Consider the following 23,123-nt stretch of genomic DNA (forward strand, 5'->3'; position numbering starts at 1 on the left):
ACCAGGATTCAGTGTGACCCAGGAAGGTCCATCCTGAGTATTATTCAATCGAGAAACACACCTCACGTGTTCACACCTGGGAGAAACGAACGCATGGTCCAAAAAGGGAGGTGGGTTCTCCGAGGAGCTTCCAAGAGGCAATGGGACGGTTCTTGATGGGACCAGATTTGCAGGGCATTGTGAATCAGGCTGCTCTGTCAAATGCTGTCTCAGTGAAGACAGGCGTAATGGCCTGCTTCCACATGGCAGGGATTCTATGAATAAGTCACTGAGAGAGCTCCTGGTGAGTGGCAAAATGGAATCGCAATTCTGACTCAGAATGGCAACATGTTAAAGGAGGTGCCCATGTCGCTGAGTGAGCAGGACGCCTGTATTTGGATCAGAAGGTTATGAGCTCAGTAGCTGCATGCGAAAAGCTGGAAAGCACGGAGGGAATGCAGCACAGTTGGGGAAGCTGCCTTTTAAAGGAGTTGTCAAGCCAAAGCCCAATCTACTCTGTTCATGTAGAAGTGACCATGGTAACATAAAAACAGAGAACTGTGGGATGCTGGAAATCTGAAAGAGAAAGTGCTGGAAAAACTCAGCAGGTCTGGCTGCATCTGTGGAGAGACAAACAGAGTTAACATTTTGAGTCCAGTGGCCCTCCTTCAGAATGCAGGATACTGCCAGACCTGCTGAGTTTCTCTCGAAATTTCTGTTTATGTTACTATGGTGTTGTTTTGAAGGACAGCAACAGGAGTTCTCCCTAGTGCAGTGCCTGATAATTACCCCTCGACTGACATCACAAAAGTATGATGATCTGGCCGTGGTGACATTGTTTTTGGGATCTTGCTGTGTGCAGGTTGGCTGCTACGCTTGCCACATGACAACTTCAAAGGGTTATTTCAGTCACTGTACGATATGGCTTTGGGATGTCCTCAAGCCACAAAAGGTGCTATCTAAATTCTCTTTCTTCACGAGAAATCATTTGTCAAATACAGGCCCTGCCACTTGTTAATCAAGACTTGTAAGTCTCGGTCAGTGTCCTATGGCTTAACCAGTCACAAACAGAGTTATACTTTGCTCATGGGCAGGTGAAGACATTTTGGGAATTCATGTGTGTATTTGTTAACACATTCTCCATCCTCTTCTTGTCAAACAAGAAATTAGAATGCGTGCAGGACTATTTCCTTTTTGATTGACTGTCTGCCAGACTTTCCAGATGAAGGGCTTATGTCTGAAATGTTGACTCCCTCGCTTCTCGGATGTTGCCTGACCTGCTGTGCTTTTCCAGTACCACCCTCTCGACTCTGATCTCTAGCATCTGCAGTCCTCACTTTTTCCTGTCTGCCAAACCATTGTTTCCATTCTCCATTTAGGTGGGAGGAAGTTGCTTGTCTAAGAATTATCAGAGACAAAGAAACTGCAGATGCTGGAATCCAAAGCAGACAGGTAGGAGGCTGGAAGAACACAGCAAGCCAGGCAGCATCAGGAGGTGAGAAGTCGGTATTTCAGGTGGAACTTTTCTTCAGGACTTCCGAAATATTTACACCCAAAACGTTGACTCCTCCACCTCCTGATGCTGCCTGGCCTGCTGTGTTCTTCCAGCATCCTGACCGTCTACTTTGGATTCCAACTTCACAGAACATTCCTGACTGAGAATACTGTGTCCATTGTTCTCCCTGAGGAACAGGCAGATGCTCCTTAATCGAGGTGAAGGAGATAATGAGGAACATCTCCAACATGGTGGACTGAGAGTAGTATGGCTCCTCAGATCCAGGCTTATTTCTAGAGTTAATTCTACATTTCTTAGAAATACACAAACAAGAAATGTCTGAAGGGATATGAATCAAGGTGGGCCTAGTTTAGTTTGGGATTATGGTCAGCTGGACTGGTTGGATCGAAGTCTGTTTCCATGCTGTGCAACTTTATGACCCATAGAATCCCTACACTATGGAAGCAGGCCATTCAGCCCAATGAATCTATACCAATCCACCGAAGAGCAACCCATCTAAACCCACTCCATCCCATCCCCATAACCCTGCATTTCCCATGGTTAACCCACCTAACCTGCACATCTTGGACTGTGGTGACACCTGGAGGAAACCCACGCAGACACGGGGAGAACGTGCAAACTTCACTTAAAGTCACCCGAGGCTGGATTTGAATCCGGGTCCCCAGCGCTGTGAGGCAGCAGTGTAACCACTGAACCCACTGTGCCGACACTATAACTTATTCTCATGAGGAGTTTACATGTTCAGGTAAATTATTTGAAATTATTCAAGAAAAGACATACATGGAGGTACAGGGCGAAGCCAAGTCTTTGGAAATTGCTGAAGAAATATGAGATCAGGGATCTTGAGATATAAGCATTCTGAGCTAATCACACACCCATCATCCTGAAACCCCATTCTAAGTTATTGTCTTGCTTTCGTTACAGGATATTTCTGAGCTTCCAGACAAATTGTGGTACAGGTTTAATTATTTTATGCACCTGGTATGTCTCCAGGGGCACTAAACAGCACACTGGGTTTGGTACCTAACATGTTGCTGAATTAGATAAATAAACCTACATTGTAATAAACAGTGAGAATAAATATTGCTGCTGATTTAACTTGCAGGCTTAAAATTTCTTGTAACAAGTTTGTCACCCTGACTATTTTTAATAAGTAGGCAGAAGTTCAGTTTATGCTAATTGAGTTAATTTATTTTATCAAAATGGGGAAGAACCTGGTATCGGGGTATTATGGTGGCTCAGTGGTTAGCACCTGCTGCCTCACAGCACCAGGGAGCCAGGTTCGATTCTAGCCTCGGGTGTCTGTCTGTCTGTGTGGAGTTTGCACATTCTCCCTGTGTCTGCGTGAGTTTCCTCCGGGTGCTCTGGTTTCCTCCCACAGTCCAAAGATGTGCAGGTCGGGTGAATTGGCCACGCTACATTACCCCATAGTGTTAGATGCATTAGTCAGAGGGAAATGGGTCTGAATGGGTTACTCTCTGGAGGGTTGGTGTGGACTTGTTGGGCCGAAGGGCCTGTTTCCTCACTATAGGGAATCAAATCGAGAAAAAAACTTCAAGGTTAGCATAAAGGTTTGTAGCTCGGGTGCTGGTTGTCACGTTTGTGGGTATGCTGGCTGAATTGGGAAGTTGATTTGCAGATGTTTTGTTCCCCTGTCTAGGTGACATCTTCAGTGCTTTGGAGCCTCCTGTGAAGCGCTGCTGCACTGGGGTCTTCTAAAACTTATTTGGTCCCGTTCGTGCTGCTTCCGGTGGCTGGTTCCAGATGCCTAACAGACAGTTAATGCAAAGAGGATGTGTCACGACTGAACGCGCTAGCCACGCTACCTTATATAAAAACTGTCTCGGAACTGATAGCCAGACTTCTCTGACCATTCGGATTCACAACAGCCCATAATGTGATAGCCACGCTCAGGCAACAACTCACCAGGTCAAAAGACCCGATACCCATCATGTCCAAGACAAACATAATTTACTAGATTCCATGCAAAGGCTGCACAAAACACTTTATAGGGCAAACAGGCAGACAACTAGCAATCCGCATCCACAAACACCAACTAGCCACAAAACACCATGACCAGCTTGTCCAGTAACAACACACACAGATGACAAGGTCCACAAATTTGACTGGGACAACACAATGATCATAGGATAAGCTAAACACAGGTCAGCCAGAGAATTTCTAGAAGCATGGCACTCATCCATGGACTCTAATAATAAGCACATTAACCTAGACCCAATGTACCGGCCACTACAATGAACAACCAGAACCAGCCACCGGGAGCAGCAGGAACGCAGCCAAATCAATGCCAGAAGACACAGTACAGAAGCGCTTCACAGGAGGCTCCAAAACATTGAAGATGTCACCTAGACAGGGGACAAAACGTCTGCAAATCAACTTCTCAGCTTGACAAACATACCCACAACTGGGAAAGAACCTGTTGGGCATTAACAACGTGAAGGGAAATTTCAGCCAGAAAATAAATAACGTTACAAATGTTTTACTGTCAGGATGCTGCTTTCTCTTTATTGAGGCCATTCTGTTGTGTTAGTTGGATGGAGGCTACTTGCATAAGAATTATCAGAGGCATGTATAGGCAGATTCACATGGTTTCCCAGCCTATTGTCTTTCTTTCCATTAACTTCAACAGATAAGTCAATCCAAGATTGAATATTGCAATCTCGGAAACTGCACAGCTGTCAACTGGAACTCAGTGCATGAGATTTTTAAAAGCTGCTTGTAAGAAAGACCAGATAATTTCCGTGCAAGGTAGGGGTGCCTCGTACAAGTATGCACTGTTACTATCAAGAAGCCCAAGAAGACCAGAAGACATAGGAGTGGAAGTAAGGCCATTTGGCCAATCGAGCCCACTCCGCCATTCAATCATGGCTGATGGGCATTGATGGGCTTATGACCATAACACACAGGAGTGGAAGTAGTTCCTTCAGCCCATCCAGTCAGGTCTGCCATTCAGTAAGACCCATGGCTGATCTGATAATCCCTAGTTTCATTTTCCTGCCTTTTCCCCATAACCTTTAATTCCCTGCCTGTTTAAAACATTGATCTCAGCGTTGAATGAGCTAGCCTTGATAGCCCTCTATGGTAAAGAAATCCACAGATTTACTGAGAAAAAGAAAAATCCTCCTCATCTCTGTCTTGATGTAACTATCATGGAGATTGTAAGCATTGAATATGAGCTAGCAAACACCTTATAGAACAGAAGGGTGTTTTAAAGATATAAATATAAGAATTAGGAGCTGAATAGGTCAGTCAGTCTTCTCAAACCTGCTGGATCATTCAAAAAATTCATCACTGATTAGATCACTCCACATTCCTGTTAACTCCTGATGACAAAAGAGAAATATTAACATTGATACAATATTTACGTTTTACGCAGTAACTGTGTTTCTTCAGTGGAGGAAGATGGGAGGGGAGCTCTCTAGCGGTTGAATTGTATGAATATCTGACCTTCTTGTGATAGTACAAGGATAAGTGAGATTTCTCAATCGCTCAGATAAAAAAAGAAATTGTTGGAGAAACTCAGCAGGTCTGGCAGCATCTGTGGAGTGAAAGCAGAGTGAACATTTCAAGCTCTCTTTCAACTCAGTTCTGAAGAAAAGTCACTGCATTTGAAATATTAACTCTGCTTTCTCTCCACGATGCTGCCAGAACTGCTGAGTTTCTCCAGCATATACTGTTTTTGTTTCAGATTTACAGCAGTATTTTGTTTTAGTTTATTCTCAATCACTGAGCAGGTTCTGTGCACACATTAACTTCCTGAACCCTACAGGAAGCGATAGGTGAATTATTAATGCAGATTCCTATGCTCAGCTTGAGAAGATATTCTGAAAACTATACATATTGCTTCACCCCTCAAAATGTGCCAATTTTATCATACACAAACATAAACTCTTATACACCATTCACTTGAAATTCATCATTAAATCAGAAAGCAGTCATTTCTCAGCACAATGTATCGGGTACATTTTAATTTGAAAATAGATTGGATATGATATAGAATACCTACAGTGTGGAAACAGGCTCTTCGGCCCAACAAGTCCACTCCGACCCTCCAAAGAGTAACCCACCCAGACCCATTCCCCTCCCCAGTTAGCCTATGTTTACCACTGACTAATGCACCTAACCTACACAACCCTGAACACTATGGGGCAATTTATCATGGCCAGTTCACCTAACCTGCACATCTTTGGAGGGAGGAAACCAGAGCACCTGGGGGAAACCCATGCAGACCTGGGGCGAATGTGCAAACACCACACAGACTGACAGTCACACAAGGCTGGAATCAAACCCGGGTCCCTGGCACTGGCACACTGAGCCACCATGCCACCCCAGTGATCACTGTCACAGTTTGAAAATGAAGACTTTGTAGGGTAAATTATTTTAGAACTCTGAAAGTTTTGAACTTGCGATTGTTACAGTTCAGTGTGAGAATTCCCATGTTTGCTATTTGTTTGGAGGTAACTCTCCAATTTTCTCTTTTGGTTCTGAGCTGTGCTTTACTGTGATCTTTTGGATGAAGTAAGTGGACCCGACAAAGACTGAGGTTGCTGCGTTTTTGCTTTGGCTGGTTACAGTCACCGTGAAAGCTTTGCTTAGATTCACTGTAGGAAGTATGTTACTTACAGCATGTTTTCCCTCTTGTTTATTATCAGGTACATTTCATAGAACTTGCCCTGTGGGATTGCTCCCTGTGGTACCAATAAGCTGACACCTGTTTGGAACAAGAAAGGGAAGGTTGGTAAGTGAAGAGCAGTTGACACAGGTTAGAAAACACACTGCTGCATGTTTGAAGCAAGTGACACTCTCGTCCTTGGAGCTGGAGCTTGTGGGTTCAATTCCTACGTGAGGGATTTGAGCACGTGACCCAGGTTGACACTTTGACTACAGTACTGAGGGAGTGCTTCAGTGTTAGAGATGCTGTCTTTCTGATGTTAAATCGAGACCCTCCAAAGTGGATACAAAGGTTCCCAAAGCATTGTTTTAATCAGTATTTACCCATTAACCAATGTAAAAGAAGCAAATTTATAGAGTCATAGAGATGTACAGCATGGAAACAGACCCTTCGGTCCAACTCATCCATGCTGACCTAAACTGATCCAATCCCATTTACCAGCACTTGGCACATATTCCCATAAGCCCTGATGAAGGACTTTTGCCCGAAATGTCGATTTCCCTGCTCCTCGGATGCTGCCTGACCTGCTGTGCTTTTCCAGCACCACTCTAATCTTGACTCGCATCTGCAGCACCCACTTTTACCCTCTGAACCCTTCCTATTCATATACCCATCGAGGTGCCTTTTAAATATTGCAATTGTACCAGACTCCACCTCTTCCTCTGGCAGCTCATTCTGTACACGCATCACTCTCTGCGTGAAAAAGTTGCCCCTTAGGTCCCTTTTAAATCTTTCCCCTCTCACCCCAAACCCTCTAGATCTGGATTCCCTCACCCTATGGAAAAGACCTTGGCTATTCACCCTTTCCTTCCCCCTCATGATTTTATAAATCGCTATAAGGGGGGTCATCCCTCAGCCTCTGATACTCTGGGTGAAAATCTGGTTTATTTCCTTGCTGTTTCTGGGGAGTTTGCTGGGGACATAGACCCTAACTCATACCTGTATCTCACTTCAAAAAATATCCCATTGGATGGAAAGCATTCTGGCTACAAAAGCCCCTGCACAACTACAGGACTTTTTCCTACCATTTTAACCATATGGTACAGATGAGGCCCTTTGGCCCATTGAGCCTGCACTGACAAAACGATTCTAAATCTACACGAGTCCCACTTTCCAGCAATTGGCTTAAAGAGAATGACATTTTAAATGCTTATCCAAGCAGAGTTTAAAGGTTTTGTGGTTTCCCTGTCTCAATGACCTGCCCAGACAGTGTGCCACCATCCTCTGGGTGTCAAAGATTTTCAAGTCCCCTCAAAACCTTCCGCATTTCACCTTAAAATTAAATCCCCTCATTACTGAGCATGGAAAAAAGAAGTGTTTTAAGTAACCTCGATTCTATCTGCTGGAGTTACAGGCATGTCTATGCAGTGCAGGATTCAAGCATTTATATGAATTGAAGTTGACATAAACAGATAAATTAGATATGCTGCAGTCATTTGAATGGAATCGTTTGTAATATTAAAGCAATAACTGGGCAGGATCTTTGAATATCTCGATCATGCTCACTGATGGACTTGCTCAATAATGTCTTTAAGAGTAATTATTGCGAAGCAATCCCAGCAGTTTACTATCGAGTTTTCTATAAAATATGTGCAAACCGCTGAGTGTGTTCTTAATCTCTAGTAATCTTGACATTTCGAGATTGTATATGCCAAGAATAATGAAAGCTGGTTGACAGTAGAACTAAAATGGGAGGTTGGTTTCCAGTTAATGCAGTTGGCAGGTGACATTTATCATAAATATAAATTTCATGCCACTGTATTATTGTTGACATTTTCTGCTTTGGGATTTTTTTAATATAAAGATGTCCGCACAGGAGCAGAGATTACATCTCAGTCAGCTTGGAAAACAGGAAATGATTATGAACTATAAAATAAAAAAAAATGTTGCTTTACATGGGAACTCAACAATTGATGTTGGATCAGGACCAACCTGTTGTCTGTCCTCCTTGTGAAGGGAGACAGGAGCGGGTACAAAATGAATTCCTGGTAGTTGTACAAATGAGGGGATGGGAGGAGTGGGGTGGGGAATCTGAAATTCACATGGGGGGATTGGGAGATGATGCAGTCTGAGGTATTGCATCAAACTGATGTATTTGCTCAGTCTGCACTCCCCATCACATGGTACAGTCAGCTGCCTGACACCCAGAGCTGACTGATGGCTGAGGTCAGGCGTTTCTGAAATGAGAAGATCATGTTACCATTGAGCATGGCTTTGCTAGATCTATCAGTAAGCTTCCGGTCGGGTGTGACTCACCTGCCTTTTCTCAGGCGCAGACCAGTCGAGCACACCTGACCTGCTTCTGCCAGACATGAAGCTACTGTGACTGACAGAAACTTCCCAGAACAAGGCAAATCAACACAAACACAGAGGAGCAAGCTGCAGGAACACCTCTCATCGATTTACTCTTCAACCCCAGGGCATCAACGTGGACTTCAACAGTTTCCTCATTTCCCCTTCCCCCACCTCACCCCAGTCCCATGCCCGAAACATCAATTTTACTGCTCCTCGAATGCTGCCTGAACTGCTGTGCTTTTCCAGCACCAATAATCCAGAACCTGGGTAATGAGGCAACAGGCACAGGAGAGCTCTGATCCAACTGTGATTGTAGTTGCATTGTGGAGGCGAACACTGGGATGGAATTGATCAGCGACCAGCTCCCATTGATCGGTTTAGTTTTAGATGAGAAAGGGACAAGTGTACATTTGGGCGGGGCAAAGAAAAAATGATAGGATAAAAACCGAAAGAACTGCAGGTGCTGTAAACGAGAACAAAATCAGAAACTGCTGGAAAAGCTCAGCAGGTCTGGCAGCATCCGTGGAGAGAAATCAGAGATAACATTTCGGGTCAGTTCTGAGGAAGGGTCACCGGGCCTGAACCATTAACACTGATTTCTCTCCATGGATCCTGCCAAACCTGCTGAGCTTTTCCAACAATTTCTGCTTTTGTTTTTTATTTACAGCATCTGCAGTTCTTTCGGTTTTTATTAATGTTCCTTCACCCATTGGTTTGAGTTGATTTGATTTAACTCTGATCCCTTATTAAGTTTTCCTTAGAAGCTAAAGATGACTGTGCTCTGAATTTGTTCTGATACGTCACTGCGATGCGAGTTAATGTTTCGGGTCAGTTCTGAGGAAAGGTCACCAGACCCAAAAGGTTATATCTGATTTCTCCGGCAATTTCTGTTTTTGTTTGCAAAGCTAAAATACTTTGTTCCTGGAGCGTCTTGGTGGGTGCTGTTTAACCACTGTGAAATCGGCTAGTTAAAAAGCAAGTCCTGCATTTATGTAGCTGCTTTTGTGACCACAAGCAATTCTGAAGATGTTTGGAATGTAGTCACTGTGTGTAGAAAGCTCCCATAAATCATTGGGAAAATGGAGCACACAGTCTGCCTCAGTGACGAGGCACTGAGGGAGAGGTGTTAGCCAGTGGACCTTCAAATGGTGCCATGAGAACTTTTACACCCAACGGAGAGTGGGAGTTGGCACCTTGGTTTGACACCTCACTCAGAAATCTGCACCTCTGATAGTGCAGCATTCCCCCAGCATGCCTGAAACGTCGATTCTCCTGCTCCTTTGATGCTGCCTGACCTGCTGCGCTTTTCCAGCAACACATTTTTCAGCTCTGATCTGTAGTCCTCACTTCCTCACAGTTTTAGCCCAGTCTGTGTAGTTCCCTCATCAGAAAATTCATGCATATTATTTGATTTATAAACGATCAAATTTGCTTCAATTTGATTACCACTCTGTAACTTCCAAAATGATCCTCAGACCCTCAGGGGTGTTTTACAAAATAAGTTGTTGTTGCAGGTCTATATATTGTTCCCTTTCCTGAAAGCCCTGTGAATTACTCTGAAATGGGCAATGATTTTATGCCCTGTAATAGAAGTTGGAAGTTCAGGGACATTGGTGAGGCCTCTTCTGGAATACTGTGTCCAGTTCTGCTTGCCTAGTTATGTGAAGGATATTATTAAACTGGAGAGGGTTCAGAAGGGATTTACCAGGATGTTGCGCCATATGGAAGGTTTGAGTCATAAGGAGAGGCTGGATAGGCTGGGATTTTCTTCACTGGAGGGTAGGAGGTTGAGAGGTGACCTTATCGAAGTTTATAAACTAATGAAGAGTATAGATAGGGTTAATGGTTGGTGTGTTTTCCCTAGGATGGGGGATTTCAAGACCAGGGGACACATTTTTAAGGTGAGAGGAGAGAGATTTAAGAAAGACATGAGGGGCAAATTGTTTACACAGAGAGTGATTCGCGTGTAGAATGAACTTCCTGAGAAAGCGCTAGATACAGGTACAATTATAATGCTTAACAGATATTTGGATAAGTACATGAATAGGAAAGGTTTGGAGGGGTATCTGCCAGGAGGCAGGTGGGACCTAGTTTAGTTTGAGATTATGGTCAGCATGGACTGGTTGGACCGAATCGATGTTTCGGGCATAAGCCCTTCTTCAGGAATGAGGAGGGTGTGCCAAGCAGCCTAAATTAAAAGGTAGGGAGGAGGGACTTAGGGGAGGGGCGTTTGGAATGCGATAGGTGGAAGGAGGTTAAGGTGAGGGTGATAGGCCGGAGAGGGAGTGGGGGCAGAGAGGTCGGGGAGAAGATTGCAGGTCAAGAAGGGGGTGCTGAGTCCAAGGGTTGGGACTGAGAAAAGGTGGGGGGAGGGGAAATGAGGAAGCTGGAGAAATCAGCATTCATCCCTTGTGGTTGGAGGGTTCCTAGGCGGAAGATGAGGCGCTCTTCCTTCAGGCGTCGTGTTGCCATGGTCTGGCGATGGAGGAGGCCAAGGACCTGCGTGTCCTTGGCGGAGTGAAGGTGGGTTATAACTGTATCTGGATTTCAGTGAAGTTGGGCAGGTTAATTTATGTGAAAGAGCAAGGTGAATTGGTAGGTTAATGTGCTTTGCCGGACATTCCAGCCTGTGACATTTTTTGGACAGGTTTCAGTATATTTATTTGAAGTGCAGAAAGGAGTTTAATGTGGGAACATTAAAAACCATCACCATTATGAAAATGTGTCTGTGCAGTCCTCAAGTCTGTTCACGGATATATTTTCAGCTGAAGATTCAGACCATGGCTGATAGAACATAGAACAATGCAGCACAGAACAGGCCCTTCGGCCCTCGATGTTGCGCCAACCTGTGAACTATTCTCAGTTCGTCCCCCTACACTATCCCATCATCATCCATGTGCTTATCTGAGGATTGTTTAAATCTCCCTAATGTGGCTGAGTTGACTACATTAGCAGGTAGTGCATTCCACGCCCTTACCACTCTCTGCATATAGAACCTGCCTCCGTCATCTGTCTTAAATCTAACACCCCTCAATTTGTAGTTATGCCCCCTCATACACGCTGACGTCATATCCGAGGAAAAAGACTTTCACTGTCTACCCAGACAACAGCCTTGCAACTTTAAAGCTAAATAACTGCTTTCACCCTGGAAGAGGTCAACTAAGGCATCACAGAGCAGGACACTGGGTCTTCTAATGTTTGAGACCTTGTCTCAGTCTGTACCCAATCAGCCCTAAGCCCTGAACCACCTCGAGATGTTCAAACGCAGGGATGTAAAATCAAAGTTGTTTGTTTCTTGGACATGTTGGGACTTGGGACAGCTCTATGTTGCGTAAAGACCTCTGTACATGTGGAGGTGATCACATCCACGATAATATGAGCATGGGAAATGGGGTGCATGAGTGTCAATGCAGCACAGTCAGATGCCAAACTGTCAAAGTTGAGATTATCCCCAAATCAAAGTTACTCTTTATGCTTCCTGCTCCTAAATTGAACAGGAATGCTCAGAAATATCAAACAATGCAAAACAAAACACAATACCCTGGACTGATTCCCAGAATGCAATATCCTCTCAAGATGACATTCATAAAGCTTTTGATCTTGAATCTGATGCCATCTAAGTGCCTTGATTAAAATGCTGCCAAGCATCCATCAGCAAAGTGCAGGTGAAATAGGGAACAGCCACACTGACGGGTAATAATGTGCCAAAGAAGCAATGCTGATGTGAGAGAAAACCTTTTCTTTCCCTCAGTGAGTGGTTTGGGTCTGGAACACCCTGCCTAAAAATGTGGTGGAGGCAGGTTCAGCTGAGGTAGTCAAGAGGGACACTGGACGGTTATTTAGATGGAAATTGTGTGCAAGCGTATGCAGTTAATTGCAGGAAATAGGCATTAGGTAATGATGCGTGTGCAAACAGACAGTGCATGCATGATGGGCCAAACAGCCTCATTCTGCACAGTAACAACTCTGGGATAGGCTGAGTGTGTTACACATTCATGGAAGCACAGAGAATAGGAGGCTATCTGCTCTACTGAGTCTATGCTGGCTCTTTCAAGGAACAATTCAGTTCGGGTCGAGAGTGGGGTGCTGGAAAAGCACAGCAGATCAGGTAGCATCTGAGGAGCAGGAGAATCGACATTTCAGGCATAAGCCCTTCCTCAGGACAATTCAGTTAGCCCCACTCCCCTAGCTCTCTCCCTATATCCATGCAATTTTTTTTTCCTTTATCTATTGCCTAAGTCCCTTTGAAAGCTGCAGTGGTTTGTTTCCACAGCTTATTCCTGATCCTAACCTCTTGGAATTGTAAGAAAGTCATTGCCTTTATTTTTGGTTTGGCCAATCACTTTAAATCTGGAGCCTGTGATTACTGACAATGTCCCTTTAAGCTGTAATTTCCAGAGGTCTTTCAACAATCCAAAAGTTCCCGTGGAGGCCACGAGCAGGCCAGCTCCTTTAAAGGAATAGGTCAATGTGCAGCTGTGTACAATGTTCAAAGAGGCAGTGCACTTCAATGAAGTTGCCAGCACCCTTCGTTGTGCGTACACTTTGTCTCGAAGAGAGTTGCCCTTTAAGGGCTCCATGTGCTGTTTGTATACCGTGTTGTGACTCTGCCTTACTGATAATTTGCATTGGGTTTGCATGTTGCACACATACAGGAACCAGTTCATTCCCTGCTTTGTAACTTATAATTTATTTTACTGTTTTAATGAGTTAATTAATCTCTGATCATTATCACTAACTTTGATACACTTTGAAAGAAATATTCGTGGAACAGTTAGTTGTAAAACCTTCAGCCATTAATAACAGTTTCACTTTATTTCCCTGAGCTAAATTCTTTTTAAACAGTAAAATCTCCTCTTACCTTTCTTGGCTCAGTTGAGAACAACCTCAACTTCTCCAATTATCTCTGTAACAGTCCCTGATCCCTGGAATCATTGCACCATAACTATCTTATCTAGAGCAGCTCATGAATTTCCCAATGCATAGTGGCCAGAATTAGACCCATTCATGTAGCTGGAATGATCCAATGCTTTGTATCAACTTCAACACAATTTCCTACCTTTCATTTTTTAAATTCACTCATGGGATGTAAGTGTCACTGGCTCAGCCAGCATATATTGCCTTTCCCTAGTTGCCCTTGAGAAGGTGGGGGTGAGCTGCCTTCTTGAACCGCTGCAGCCCATCTGCTGTAGGTGGGTCCACAATGCCCTTTAGGAAGGGAATTCCAGGATTTTGACCCAGTGACACCTAAGGAACGCCGATATATTTGCAAGACAGAATGGTGAGTGGCTTAGAGGAGAGCTTGCAGGGGGTGGTGTTCCTATCTATCAATTGCCTTTGTCCTTCTAGATGGAAGTTGTCACGGGGTTGGAAGACGCTACCCAAGAATCTTTGGTGAATTTCTGTATCTGGTAGATAGTACACACTGCTGGTACTGAGCGTCGGTGATGGAGGGTGCTTGTGGATGTGGTACCAATAGTACTCTGTGTTGTTTATTTGTAAAGTTTTAATTAACTACTTTGCCAACCCACACTGTCACTCACAAAAATCTTAGGAGAAACCTCCCAAAGTTGTTCCATCATGTTAAAATTGCACCATTTTAGGTTTATTTTCTCTCCTGCTTCACCCACCCAAAGTATATTGCCTCCTGCATTTCCACATTGAACGTTTTCTTATAATCCTCCATCCATTTTATCAGTTTGTCTCTATCCTTTTAGAGTGGTGCTGGAAAAGCACAGCAGGTCAGGCAGCATCCGAGGAGCAGGAAAATTGACGTTTCGGCAAAAGCCCTTCATCAGGAATGAGGCAGTGAGCCTCCAGCGTGGAGAGACAAATGAGAGGAGGGGTGGGGGTGGGGAGAAAGTAGCAAAGAGTACAATAGGTGAATGGGGGCGGGGATGGAGGTGATAGGTCAGAGAGGAGAGTGGAGTGGATAGGTGGAAAGGAAGATAAGCAGGTAGGACAGGTCATGAGAGCGGTGCTGAGCTGGAAGGTTGGAGCTGGGGTGAGGTGGGGGAAGGGGAAATGAGGAAACTGGGGAAATCCACATTGATGCCCTGGGGTTGAAGTGTTCCGAGGCGGAAGATGAGGCGTTCTTCCTCCAGGCATCGGGTGGTGAGGGAGTGGCGGTGGAGGAGGCCCAGGACCTGCATGTCCTCGGCAGAGTGGGAGGGGGAGTTGAAATGTTGGGCCACAGGGCAGTGTGGTTGATTGGTGCGGGTGTCCCGGAGATGTTCCCTAAAGCGCTCTGCTAGGGGGCGTCCAGTCTCCCCAATGTAGAGGAGACTGCATCGGGCACCACTCTAATCTAGACTCTGGTTTCCAGCATCTGCAGTCCTTGTTTTTACCTCTATCCTTTTAAAGTCTATTCCTGCCTTTCTCGCTGCACTCTGCACTTACTTGGTGTCCTCTGCAAATTTCAAATTTATGTTATGTTGAGCCATTAACATAATATAAAAAAACACCCAGTGGCATTTGTCCTGAAGTTCAAGGAACCTCTATGTCCAAATAAAAATTCTTTTGCCCCATGTGCACAAGAATTGCTCCAAATGGAATTTTATTGGATGAGAAAGGTCATGATGTTTATCCAATTCATCACCTACTCTGTTATGATATGATGGCACTCGGGTCTTTATGATTCATCATTGCAGTCAGTCTATGTTAAGAAGTCTGGAGCAGAACCAGACATGACAAGAGGGAAATCCCTAGGAGTGGAGAGCCATGGGGACAGTTTACTGATGACACAACCATTAACCACAGCTTTCATGTGCACCTCCACTAAACTCTCTAGATTCACTGAACCCAGGCTCAAAGTCACCTGCTCCGTGCTCCGCTTACCATATATGTCTCAAATCAATCATAGATTCTATCTATGGGAAATCAATCAAATTTACATTTGAATTGATCAGCACTGACTGCTTCCACTTTCTCCCTGGACAGTGTGCTCCACATTTCAACTGCTTGATTATCCACATATTGGTTCCGCAGATGTGTTTTGGATTTATATACCATTCCCCACACCTCCCTCTCTCCGACCACAACCACCACCACAACCGTTCAGGTGCACTTTGGACAATGAGGAGCTGCTATCTATCCTGGTATTATTTAGTCCCAATAGAATTCTTAAAACAGTGACTTAATCACCTCTGAGTCCTTTCTGTGCCAGACCAAATAGTAAAAAGGTAAAAGGTAAAGCCTCCCTCATCCTACCAGACCATAGGGGCTGTTCCCTCATGAGAGAGATGACTGGTGCTGATTTCACCAGGTGAGGGGAGAGATTGAGAAGGAGACCCCTTCAAGGTAACCTCAGCTGGTGCAGGAATTGAACCCATGTTGTTGGTGTTATTCTGCATCGCAAACCAGTCAATCAGCTATAAAAACAGAAATTGCTGGAGAATGAGTTCTGAGGAAGGGTAACTGGACCTGAAACGTTAACTCTGATTTCTCTGCACAGGTGCTGCTACACCTGCTTTCCAGCAACATCTTTCTTGCTTGTTTATAACTGCTGGAGAAACTCACCAGGTCTGGCTGCATCTGTAGAGAGAAAACAATCTGAAGAAAGCTCACTGGATCTGAAATGTTAATTCTGCTTCCAACCCACAGATGTTTAATTTCTCCAACATTTCTGCTTTGGTTTCAGATTTCGAGCAATCCTTTGCTTTATTTCAGCTGACCAACCAACTGAGCAATCACTGGCTTGCCCAATTATTTCCCATAATGACATCCCTCCAGTTATAGAAATGGAGCCCCTATTAGAATTGCTCCTCTATCGCCACTGGTAGATATACATTCCTGTCTCTGCCATGCCCCCCATTACATTATAGCTGGAATACGGAGCTCAAAAACAGGTACACACATTAAGGTTGTCGTTGGTGGCTATGTTCTCAGCAGTCTAGGTCTTAAACTCTACCAGTTGAAGGTTAGTCTTCTGCTGTGGCATATGGCCTACTCTTGGTTCCTGCTCTGGCAATATCTCAACATTAAAGTTCTCATTTTCAAATCATAAGATGACCTAGTCCTTTTCATCCCTAATTCTGCAACTTCCTCCAAGCCTTCAGGATTTCTATGTGTGATCATGTCGGCATCATGACTTCCGGAAATCCTCTGGTGACAGACATGCTCAGTCCTAGCCCGAAAGCTCTGCAGCTGCCTCATTGTTCTCCTTGAAACTGCTCCTTAAAACCTGCCTCAGTGATTTGGTGAGTCATCCTAACACCTCCTGATATGGCTTGGCCAATTGAGGTCCTTTATTTGTCATTCATTCATTCATGGGATGTGGACACTGCTGGCTAGTCCAGCATTTATCGCCCATCCTTCATTACCCAGAATGCAGCAAAGAGTCAACTATGTTGCTTTGGGCCTGGAGTCACATGTAGGCCAGACCAGATAAAGATGGCAGATTTTCTTCTCTAAAAGCTATTAGTCAAGGGGTCTTTATATAATTGACAATAATTACAAAGGGCTATAGAGCGTGGAAACAGACCCTTTGGTCCAAACTAGTCCCACCTGGCTGCTCCTGATCCATGTGCCTCCAAACCTTTTCTATTCATGTACTTATCCAAATGTCTTTTAAATGTTGTAATTGTACCATCATCCACCACCATATAGACCAGCATTATTTTTCTTATATAGAATTCAAATTTCACCATCCGCCATAGTGCCGATCCATCCTCACATCTCCAGAATATTAGCCTGGTGCTCTGAGTTATTAGTTGTTTAAAATTCATTCACAGGATGAGTGCCTTGCTCGCCAGGACAACATTTATTGCCCATCCCTAATTGCCCTAAGGGCAGTTAAGAGTCAACCACATTGCTCTGGAGTCACATGTAGGTCAGACCAGGTAAGGAAGGCAGCTTCCTTCCTTAAAGGACGTTAATGAATCAGATGGATTTTTCCAACAATCAACAATAGAATTGTCCAGAGTCCCAGAGATATACCACTGTCTCCCCACCCCAACAAATTTCCTTTGGACCTTTCACTGTCTGAAAAGGCTTCATATCAATGACATTTGTGGTTGTAGCCTTTACCCACCCCGAATCCAAGACCAAGACACAAACCTGAGTTGGGCACTGTCAGTCGTCCGCCCAGACAGCCAAAGGTTCCACTGGCACTGTATCCAGGGTCTCTGGGCATGGTGCCCAAGTGCTGGGAGCTGAGGGCTTTGTTCCTCATGTTCATGGTAATATTGCTGTCGCTGCTGTTGCCCCCAGGGTATGTGCCTGAGTCCATCTCACCCACCAGCATGGAGGTGGTCGTCGAGGAGTTGTATACTTTGATCTTCAGGCTGGGCAAGGGGTCCAAGAGTGGGGAGTTTGTCATGGGAATCTTGTCAGCTGTGTCCTGAAGAGTGTACATGGGTCCTCGGTATGAGCCAGCGCTGGCCGTCAGGTCAGGCTGTATTGACGAGTTCAACAACTGGGAATTATCTAGAACAAAGATATAGAAACACGACGAGATTAGCACTGAATTTACAGCACGGATCAATCCTACCGGATTGCCCCAAATCAGCTACCTCTCATTTCTCTGTATCTCATTTCTTTAACATATCCTGACTCCCTCGGGGATTAATCTAACTTCCCTTTCAATGCAGTGATATAGTTAATGTTATTCGACAATGTTATTCTCATTCATTGTTATTTTTGTCAATGTTACTAGACAAAAGAAATCCAGCAGTTCCACTCTTACACCTGGAGGGAGGTTGTGTGCATGTGTTGTTCCCAATTCCATGTTGGATTTAACGTATTTTAATGGTACTTGGTTTTGGTTTCTCTCTCCCCACAAGTGAAAAAAAGTTTGTTTTGAATTCAGCACCAAGAAAAACTGATCCAAAGACAGATTCTTGGATTCTGTTTCTTACATTGGGACATACATAGGCCATTCAGCCCCTCAGGCTTGTCCCACCATGAATGATCTAAGGTCTAATTCCTTACATTTGTTTTTATTTAACTTATTTTCGATAATCAATCTGTTTGGAGATGTTATTGTACACCTCTGGAATAGGTGGGACTTGAGTGCTGGCTTCCTAGAATAGAGGTAGTGACATTACCTCTGCACCACAATATGGCATAGACCTGCCTTTGGTCCATACCCCTTAGTACCTTCGTCTGGAAATTGCACAATGTTTGTTAAAATCCCGAGAAGACGAAAGCTGTTGGAAGTATTGCTGTGATTCCCGGCCCAGCAAGAAAGGTCAGTCCTTATTAACTGGTTTTGTCTTAGCCCCCTGGCGATTGGATGGGTACATGAATAGGAAGGGTTTGGAGGGATATGGGCCGGGTGCTGGCAGATGGGACGAGATTGGGTTGGGATATCTGGTCGGCATGGACGGGATGGACCGAAGGGTCTGTTTCCATGCTGTACATCTCTATGACTCTAGTTTCTCAAGCCTGAGATATACAATCTAGACAAGCTTGCTCCTCACACCCTGAATGTCAGGCACTGAAGGACATGAGGGAACCAGATGGATTTTTTTTTCCCTGAAATTATTTCACAGTCATCATTACACTCTTAATACCAGACTTTTATTGATTTCAAATTTCACCATCTGCCACGGGGGGTGGGAATTTGAACACAGGCTCTATGAACATTGCCTGGATCCATGGATTAACAGTCCAGCGATAACACCACTAGGCCATTGCATCCGTAGTGATATCAACTTAGCTTCTTATGTTGCAATGGCCCAGAGGTCAACATACTTGTCTCTAAGTCTGAAGGTTGTGGGTTTGGGTCAAACTCCAGAGGTCTGACTGACACAATCCAGACTGACACTCCAACGCAGGACTGAGGGAGAGCTACACTCTCAAGATTTGTCATCTTTCAGACGAGACACTAAACTGAGGCCTCATCTGACCTCCTCAGATTGGAAAGTACTGCTTTGAAGGAAAGAAACAATAGCGTTTTCTACCATGTCCATCTTTATTCCTCAACAAACTAAAATAAATCATCTGGTTATTATTACATTGCTGTTTGTGGGATCCTGCTGTGCCAGAATTGGCCACTGTGTCTCTTGCTTAACATGGCTTAATTGGATGTAAGGTGCTTCAGGAAGCGTTGGGATGTGAAGGAGGCTATAGGAATGCAAGAATTTTTCTTTCTACCCTGATTAACCCTTTGTTCTCTGCTGCCCATGCATGCTGTGCATACTGGGATCCCACTCTGCTGAGCTTGAAGTCTATACAAACTTTCCACGGATCAATGTCTTCCAAGGCTGGCCATCAGCTGCACTCGCTTTCTCCTCACTACCTCCGAGCTTCACTCTCATGACCAGGACTTTAGAGGAGGTGGAATTATCGCTGGACTATTCATCAACAGACCTGGGTCCAGACCCCGCTACAAAGATGGTAGACTTTGAATTCAATAAAAAATCTGGAATTAAGAGTCGAATGATGGCGATAAATCCATTGTCAATTGTTGGAAAAGCCCCGTCTGGCTCACTGGTGCCTTTAGGGAAGGAAATTGTCACCCTTACCTCATCTGGCCTATGTGCAACTCATAGAGTCATACAGTACAGGACAGACCCTTCAGTTCCATTCGTCCATGCCACTCCAGAGCGGTTTACCCATAACTGCCCTCTGGGCAATTAGAATTAGAATCCCTACAGTGTGGAAACAGGTCATTTGGCCCAACAAGTCCACACTGACTCTTTGAAGAGTATCCCACCCAAACCCATTCCTTACACCTATTAATCTACATTTTCTCCTAACTAATGCACCGAGCTTACACATCCCTGAATGCTATGAGCAATTTAGCTTGGCCAATCCACCCTGGCCTGCACATCTTTGGACTGTGGGAGGAAATCGGAGCAAACCCACACAGACACAGGCAGTCTGAGGCTGGAATCGAATCCAGGTCCCTGGTGCTGTGAGGCAGCAGTGCTAACCATTGGGCCACCATTAAATAAGGACAATAAATGCTGGACTAGCTAGTGACACCCTCACCCCTCCCCTTAAAATGCTGGCAATGATGATCTTTATCTGAATAAGGAAAATAAAGCTCCCTCCACAGGAAGTTGCCTTACCTTGACTATCCATAGTGAAGAAAGCCATCACATTGGACTACAGCTGACTGTCTTGTTCAAGACCCCTCCCGCCCCTCATAAGGGGGCATTTGCCTCCCTTTGGTGGGATCAAAGGGGGTCCACACAACTCTTACGGACAAAGTATGGGAAGATAAAGAGATGGAGTCTCTTAAAGATGGGCCGTGTTTATGATCTAGGAATTTTGAATCTCCCTGGCTCCCTTTGGTAGCGAGGGTCTGACCAATGGCACCAAAGAGTGGGCAACTTCCATTCCAGCAATGACATCGCAGAAAAGGGGGTTTGTGCCTGTTCACCAGGGCCCCATGGCACAGCACTTCACAGGGAGGACTGTAAAGGTGGACACGTTCTTCATTTATCTGCCTTTATATTCTATGTTTTGGTTTATTTTTCTGTGTTTTAAGATGGTGCTGGGGTTTGGTGACACTATACGACACTTATCAATCAATTGAAACATGAGGTGTATTGAATCAAGGTGGTTTGACCAAGCCTTTGAATACAAACCAAACCTCAGTGTAACAAGAGATAGAATACAATTCAGCTGAAAATTATACTTGGAGGAAAGAGGATCTGACTGTTGTTTACATATATATTATATTATGAATACATATATAGCCATTCAAATTTTATATACATATATGGATGCTGGATGCTGGAAGCAGATACAGTGAAATAAATGTCAACGAGAAATTGGATGAATACTTGATGAAGAAATAACTGAGTGGCTTTGGGGCAAGAATATTGAATTCGTGAACACAGTTTAAACAGAAGGCTCCCCCATTGACAATGGAAGTGAGGAGAATTTTATCTCTCTCTCTCTCTCAGGCTTTTGGAATAAAAACAGAAAGCATTGGAGAAACCAAAGTTCAGTTCCAAAGAAGAATTACCATATCAGACTCGAAACATTAACTGTGTTTCTCTCTCCATGGCCGCTTCCAGATGCTGCTGGGCTTCCCGAGCACTTTCTGACTTGCTTTCGGGTCTCCGGCAGCTGCAGTACCATGCTTACATTTTCACAAGCCTTTGGAACAGCGCTCTCCAGAGAACGGAGGAGGCGAGGCTCTTAAATATTTTTAAGGCAGAGGTAGATAAATAATCGCCTAACAAAGGTTGTTGAGGTGTTGGGAGAGTTGAAGCCACAACCAGGTGAGTCATGAGCTTATTGAATAACAGAGGAGCCTCCAGGGGCAGAATGGCTGGCTCCTGGTTTGCATTAACATACAGTCGCTTCTGCTATAACATGCGTATCTTCCATGCAAATTGGCTCTAATGCAATTGAAGAATTTAGGCTGTTACTTGTAGAATACAAACTTTCTTTACCCATATTGTCCATAACACGATTCTAAATGGTGTTGCTATTAAATGGTGCTATTATATTGCAGACTCACACAGGAACAGATCTATCATGTTATACCAGAACAGACTGTAACTATTTGATAGCACAGCCATAGGGGACTGAATGGCCTTTCTGGTCTGTATCTGTTGAGGCTACTGTTGTGTGTCAATTATCACCAGCTACCTTTAAAATCAGCTACTGATCAAGAAATCTCATATATAATCAAATCCTGAAACTTTATTGCATGCAGCAACCAAAACAAGACACCGCAAGTAAACAAATTAAGCTTCACAACTCAACTAGGCTATTATGTGACTAATGGAGGAATTTACCTCCCATTCCAGCCACCAGTGTCTGTCTCTGGTTGTCCAGGGTTCTGTTAGTTATTAAAGTTCTGAAGTTTACCGTTATCACCCTGCTCCCAGTGTTGCCCTGTCTGAACTACTGCAGTAAACCTTCTCAACACAATCCCAGTCCAACAGTTAACAATACTACCCTGCTAAATATCAAGCAATTCTCACTTCCTGTTTTTACAACTGTCATTATAAAAATCAATCGGTTTAATAACTAGTAGAAATTTTAGCAATTACTAGAAAGTGTATTTCTTTTAGCACTGCATCCAAAACCGAGCTGCCTTGGAGTTAGTCAGTAAGCTGCCTCAGTCAGTGAGGCTCTGAAACTGTTGTCATTCTCTTTAAACTGGGAAAGCAATGTCCTGGTATCAATGGTCTAGACAGGCCCTGAGCATTTACAGACAAGTAAATGCAGGGGACCTCTTGTGATACGATGGTAGAGTGCCACCTGCTCCAGGCTTGTGTAATGACATCATCTCTGAATGGGTTGATTAGAAAAACAGGTTAATAAAAATAAAACAAATGCAGGGTCTTGAATTAGTTCTGTTTTGAAGAGCTCTCTCTGCCCTTTTCGGCTGTATCTATCCCTCAGTCAACAAGGAGGAACACACCGTTTGGTCACAGCCACATTGTGATTTGGGAGATCCTGCAGTACCCACAATGGAAATGCTTACATTGCCATGCATTTTATTGGCTGACAAGCACTGTGTAGGGCAGTCCTAATTTGGTGAATGGTGCCACACAAATGAAAGTCTGACCCCCTTTCCTTTCCAACACATTCCACCTTTCAGCTGAGAGGCAGCTGATTGGGAGTGGCGACGAGGGAGGGGTGGGGGAGCAGAGTGGGGATGGTGAGGGGGGTGGGAGAGTGATGATAGCTGGTGAGAATGGGGGAGTGGGGAGAGTGGCAAAGGGG

The 23,123-nt window shown here is 44.4% G+C and overlaps 1 protein-coding gene across 7 annotated transcripts in view; it reads right to left on the reverse strand.

The window, feature by feature from the left end:
• unc5b (unc-5 netrin receptor B) overlaps positions 1–23,123 on the reverse strand; it is a 355,814-nt gene that overhangs the window by 27,498 nt on the left and 305,193 nt on the right. For all 7 annotated transcript variants that reach the window (XR_006309712.1, XM_043679165.1, XM_043679161.1 and 4 more), the window contains 2 exons: positions 17,541–17,909; positions 6,140–6,227 (listed from right to left, as the gene is read on the reverse strand). Coding sequence is in view for 6 of the 7 variants with exons in the window: in XM_043679165.1 (XP_043535100.1) it covers positions 6,140–6,227; positions 17,541–17,909 (457 nt within the window). In the remaining variant the exon portion in view is untranslated. The remainder of the gene's footprint in view (positions 1–6,139; positions 6,228–17,540; positions 17,910–23,123) is intronic.

This window comes from Chiloscyllium plagiosum, chromosome 38 (genome assembly GCF_004010195.1).
Source record: "Chiloscyllium plagiosum isolate BGI_BamShark_2017 chromosome 38, ASM401019v2, whole genome shotgun sequence".
Lineage (NCBI taxonomy): Eukaryota > Metazoa > Chordata > Chondrichthyes > Orectolobiformes > Hemiscylliidae > Chiloscyllium > Chiloscyllium plagiosum.